The sequence below is a fragment of the Sesamum indicum genome, linkage group LG3, assembly GCF_026168435.1.
Source record: "Sesamum indicum cultivar Baizhima isolate 11 linkage group LG3, ASM2616843v1, whole genome shotgun sequence".
In the NCBI taxonomy this organism is placed as follows: domain Eukaryota; kingdom Viridiplantae; phylum Streptophyta; class Magnoliopsida; order Lamiales; family Pedaliaceae; genus Sesamum; species Sesamum indicum.
In genome coordinates, this window is record NC_142659.1 from 1,860,562 (window position 1) to 1,865,897 (window position 5,336).

At 37.1% G+C, this 5,336-nt stretch overlaps 1 protein-coding gene across 4 annotated transcripts; it reads left to right on the top strand.

Moving 5' to 3' along the window:
• The first annotated feature begins 577 nt into the window (after positions 1–577).
• Positions 578–4,946, top strand: WNK2 (WNK family serine/threonine-protein kinase 2). 4 transcript variants are annotated; one of them, XM_088878681.1, is made up of 9 exons: positions 1,022–1,074; positions 1,450–1,487; positions 1,602–1,627; positions 1,737–1,829; positions 1,925–2,145; positions 2,668–2,825; positions 2,908–3,349; positions 3,433–4,333; positions 4,468–4,946. In XM_088878681.1, exons 4-9 carry the CDS (start codon positions 1,744–1,746, stop codon positions 4,472–4,474), a joined length of 1,815 nt encoding a protein of 604 aa, XP_088734807.1. In that variant the 5' UTR covers positions 1,022–1,074; positions 1,450–1,487; positions 1,602–1,627; positions 1,737–1,743; the 3' UTR covers positions 4,475–4,946. The 4 variants fall into 4 exon arrangements, with proteins under 4 accessions (XP_020548312.2, XP_088734805.1, XP_088734807.1 ...); XM_088878680.1 differs by having other exon boundaries at positions 1,049–1,074; positions 1,602–1,650; XM_088878679.1 differs by having other exon boundaries at positions 579–1,074; positions 1,602–1,829.
• The last annotated feature ends 390 nt before the right edge of the window (positions 4,947–5,336 follow it).

A 5,336-nucleotide genomic window follows, 5' to 3' on the forward strand; every position in this document is an offset into this window, starting at 1 on the left:
AATTATTTAATTTTATTTTAAAAAATATAATTAGTACAAAGTTGGCAATTTCAAACATTCGACAGAAAATTATATATTTTATCAAATAAAAAGGATATCAATAATTTTCTAAACAACAAAAAAAAAATTTATTAAATCTCGAGAGAGCTCGTTATAATTTATAAAGAATTACAAGTTTGGACTGTTTAGTCACAGGTCAAATGGGAGGGCCAAGATTCAATAATGTTACAATTGTAAAAGTGGTAAGTTTGAATTTCATATTAGGAATATTTCTCTCACTTTATATATAATTATTATAATTTGCTGATTTAATAATAAATTAATATCATAATGCAATAATATTTTATTATAAAAAAATAATAAGAATAAGCATCAAGGCAGAGTGATTCTTGACAACGTAGAGCACACATAGTGACAGTGTGAGGGGGCTGCAAAAATCATTTCCCCCAACTTTCCGTGAAAATCCACAAATTTTGTGTAGTAATAATCTGTGACAGCCCACTTGGTGCCACTGCAAAACGTGAACGCCACACACACACACACACACACACACACATATATATATATATATATATTACTACAAAAGATAATTCATTAATGCTAATGCTATTGCTGTGTTGGTCCCCTTCTACCAAGCTGTTTCAGCCCTGTCTGTCTGCCTGCCTTTGATAATTTTCATTTATACGCACACACACACACACACAATACTTCTTGCCCAGAAAAAAAGGTGAAACTGTGGGTCAATCGGTGTGTGTTGTGTGTGTGTGTGTGGTTTTTGTTTAGCAGCTCGTGAGGAGATAGAAAGTGAAGAAGAGAGCAAGAAAGGGGAGAGACTTTTTTTTTTTGGTCTGGATTTTTTGAAACTTTGATTTATTTATTTTTTTTCCTTGGAGCTTTATTACCATTTTAGCGGAGAGGATTTGTTGTATTGATTCTTGAATTGGGGTTTCATTCTCTGTCTCCCATAAGTTGAGAGCGAAGAAGGAAGATATATAAGGAATGAGTGGTACTGTTGATCTTGATTCAGATGATTCTGAATTTGTTGAAGTTGATCCTACTGGAAGATATGGAAGGGTATGTTTCTTCAGCTTTAACACCCCCCCCCCCCCACCAAAAAAAATAATAATAATAATTTTTGCTTCCAATTAATGTTTTTTTTTCTTTTTGGAAGAAAATTATTATCACTCAAGAGTCGTATATATTTCATGGAGTTGAGTTTTATTTTTGTTGTTTACTTTTTGCTGATTGCAGTAAAATGTGATTCTTGGAAAAGTTGTTTCACTTTAGTTTTCATTTTGATTCATTCTTGCTTCCAATTAATGCTTCTTTTTCTAAAAATTATTATTACCCAAATCCATTTTTTGGGAAGAGTAGAAATTAGTTTCCATGGATTTGAGTTTTGTTGTTTCTTTTTGCTTAATTTCTTGTTTTCCTTTTGTCTGATTGCAGTACAATGAGATTCTTGGAAAAGGGGCTTCTAAGACAGTGTATGTACTTAGTATCCTACATTAGCCTTGTGCAAATTTGATGATGTTTTTCTGTATCTTAATTTTTCATGGTAAGAAACTGATTTTCCAGGTTTGTTTGGGTGTTTGTTGCAGTTACAGAGCTTTTGATGAGTATGAAGGTATTGAAGTAGCCTGGAATCAGGTGAAACTCTATGATTTCTTACAAAGTCCTGAGGATCTTGAGAGGCTGTACTGTGAAATTCACTTGCTCAAAACCTTAAACCACAGAAACATTATGAAGTTCTGTACTTCTTGGGTAGACACTGCCAACAGAAACATCAATTTTGTGACAGAGATGTTCACTTCTGGTACTCTCAGACAGTAAGTGCTCTCATTTGGTGTTCTTGATTTAGTCCTAGATTCTTGCAATTCGCCTGGTAGTCATTTTATGGTGTTTCCCGCGTCGTTTCATTAAGGTATAGGCTGAAACATAAGAAGGTCAACATTAGAGCAATCAAACATTGGTGCAGACAAATCTTGCAAGGTCTTCTTTATCTCCACAGCCATGACCCTCCCATCATTCATCGCGACCTCAAATGCGACAACATTTTTATCAATGGAAACCAAGGCGAAGTCAAGATTGGCGACCTTGGCCTCGCTGCAATCCTTAGGAAATCCCACGCCGCTCGATGTGTAGGTAAATTTTATAAGTCCCGAATGGTGCCATTGCTTTGTTGATTGATCAACATCCTTGCTTGTAATGGTTGAAGGGTGATGTCTTGCATCGTTCTTTTATATTTTTGAAGCGGATGGAAATGTTGTCATTTGGTCATTGATGCATTTGGTTCGTAATAACCAAATCGGCCTCGCCGCGAATTGAATTAGGTAAATAGAGTCGTCCCACATTCCCAAGAACAGGAATTGAATTCGTTTGGTAAGATGTGAACTTTGTTTGGTTCATTTTAAGGCGTTTTTCTTTGTTTTGGGGAGATAGAACCGAAAGACCAAGATAAGCTCTTCAGTGTTTTTGGGAGTTTTTAGTATGTTTGTTTTGTACTTTGTACTATTATTAGATGAATAACGATAAGTTAAAACACATGAACTATGCATTTTGCAAAAATATAAGCAGACATACATGAGGGACAGCCAAAAAATGAAACCAAATGATGTTTCTCCCCATTTCGTTTGTATTGGTACTTAATTTGGGGGCATTAATCAGGAACGCCGGAGTTCATGGCTCCGGAGGTGTATGAAGAGGAATACAACGAATTAGTGGACATTTATTCATTCGGAATGTGCATTTTGGAAATGGTGACTTTCGAGTATCCATACAGCGAATGCACACATCCTGCCCAAATTTATAAGAAAGTCATCTCCGTAAGGACTCGAACTTTAAATTTGCTCTTACCAATTTGAAACCTCATTCCTTCTTAATGTAAGTGTTCTTGTCTTGTTCTAGGGAAAGAAACCAGATGCTCTTTACAAGGTTAAGGATCCTGAGGTTCGGCTATTTGTTGAGAAATGTCTGGCAACGGTGTCCGACCGGCTTTCCGCTTGGGAGCTTCTCAACGACCCCTTCCTCCAAATCGATGATTATGTTTATGATTTGAGGCCGTTCAGTTATCATAGAGACTATGATGAAATCGGTCCAATTTTGACCCAGCGTCTCCTAAGTGCTCATCATAGCACTACCAGTTCTCTAGTCAACGGCTATTCCAATTTTCTTGGTTATGAACAAGAAAAAGACTTGGATTGCCGCTCGGTCGAATATGAAGCAAATGAAATTGATTTGTTCATGAGTCAGGACAAGGAGCAATCCGAACACTTCGATGTGACGATCAAAGGGAGAATGAGAGAAGACGGCAACATCTTCTTGAAACTCAGAATCGCTGACAAGGAAGGTAGAAAAACTTTACATTTTTCTTGTTTGAATGTTAAAATATAATGAAGGATATGGTTCTAAATTGTTTTTCAATTTTCATAGGTCGAGTCAGAAACATATATTTCCCGTTTGATATCGAGACTGACACGGCTCTGAGTGTCGCAACGGAAATGGTTGCTGAGTTGGACATAATGGACCAAGATGTGACTAAGATTGCTGAAATGATAGACACTGAGATCGCCTCGTTGGTGCCAGACTGGAGAATGGGGGTTGTCTTAGAGGAAAGCCCGAGTCACGAAAACGGCAGTTGCTGTCAGAATTGTGCTTCCGATGGTTCTCTTGAAGGTTATTTGTCGTCCCACCAGTCGGGTAAGAACTTGCAAGTTCGTCAATGTTCCAAACACGGGTGTGGGGCTATACATGGCCGCTTCGAAGAGACCTACCAATTTGAGGGCCGCGAAGCAAGTCTCCAAGCCAATGAAAACCTTGAAGGATTAATAATTGATAAGGAAGACAATGTTGTAAGAAGCGAGGAGGACAATGCATATAATGTTCTTCAAGGTTCTCCGAATGGAGAGCCCTCAACTCTAGCAGAGGATTATGAAAACGAGATAAGGCAGGAGCTACGATGGCTCAAGGCCAAGTATCAAATGCAGTTGAGGCAACTAAGGGATCAACAACTTGGCATAGTATCAAAATCTTCAAATTTCAATTCTGACAACAAAGAATGCAAAAACGACAACTTCTCATCAGTCTCGAGCATTGCAGAAGTAGAGAAGGATGATTCCGGGCCTAAATCTTTTGCATCCGGCAATGATTTTACCAAGTTTCCCCCCATGAATTCCGACAAGAAAGTTATTAACCAAAAGGTTTGCAATTATGAGTCCGCATACAATTCTTGTGGTCCACTGCAGATGGGCACGGCCAAGAACTTCTATTCTGGTCCATTGCTCCCACATTCGCTTCATCGGGCTACTTCTTTACCCGTGGATGCAACAGATTTGTAAGAACTTGTTCACTATTTATACTTAAATGAGTTAGTGTATTCTCAAATTAAGGAAAAAATCTTGATTGTCTTGTGGTTGTTCCTACAAGGTTTCAAGAGTTGCCTGTAATTTGATTCTCCAATTTTTGCAGCTTGTAGGTTCTCAACTTCAAGTGAAAGTGACTTCCACTATGGTTGAGATGAGTGAATTTACATTACTAACTGGTCCATACTGAAACTAGCAACATCTTCTGACCATTCATTATGAATATATGTGGGGCTGTAGACGATTTACGTCGACTGCGATGTGTCATTGTTCAAGCTTGTTTCAACGGTTGTCGAACTTGAACAAGTGTGACTGCTCTTGATTTGATGTGTGGAGCTAGCAGAGCTTGATATGAATAGCTGATTACGGATAAAGTTCTTGTAGTTCGATCTTGAAGTTTATAATTTGGAGTTGTGGTGACGGACTCACTTTCTAGATAGTAATTAATGGTCGAAACTAAACTACATAGTCAACGGGAGCTCCTTGGCTATGTTAGAGGTAGTTTGGTTTAGTCAGATTGTAAATATACGCAGAAAATATAAAGAAAAAAAAATAAAAAGGTATGATACAAGATTACGTGGTTTATAGAGCTCTCCTATGTATGTGGTTGTTCAAAATTGATTTCTATTGTGACCATTGACGATGAGTTACAATAAAAGACCACCCATCAACTATTTATGCTCGAATACTTGTAAAAATATTGTAAATCTACAACTTCTTGATTCGTTGTCGCTAAGCATGGATATATTATTGGAATAACCTCCGCTCTTTAACAATTGCTACGCTGGTCGCTATCGTTCTTCTTAAACCATCAAAACAAAATTCAATTTTGAGATATATATATACATATATATGTATAGGTAAATTACACCGAAATTTCTTAAGATTTGCTATACTTATAAGTATTCCCTAATTATTTGAAAAATTACAAATACCCTCTTGAAATTAATGGGTATATAACAAATATCCCTTTAT

Coding starts and splice junctions, on each gene's coding strand:
- WNK2 (XM_088878679.1), top strand. CDS start 1,000: ATGAGTGGTACTGTTGATCTTGATTCAGATGATTCTGAATTTGTTGAA. Junction 1,075..1,449: donor CTACTGGAAGATATGGAAGG/GTATGTTTCTTC, acceptor GTCTGATTGCAG/TACAATGAGATTCTTGGAAA. Junction 1,488..1,601: donor AAAGGGGCTTCTAAGACAGT/GTATGTACTTAG, acceptor TGTTTGTTGCAG/TTACAGAGCTTTTGATGAGT.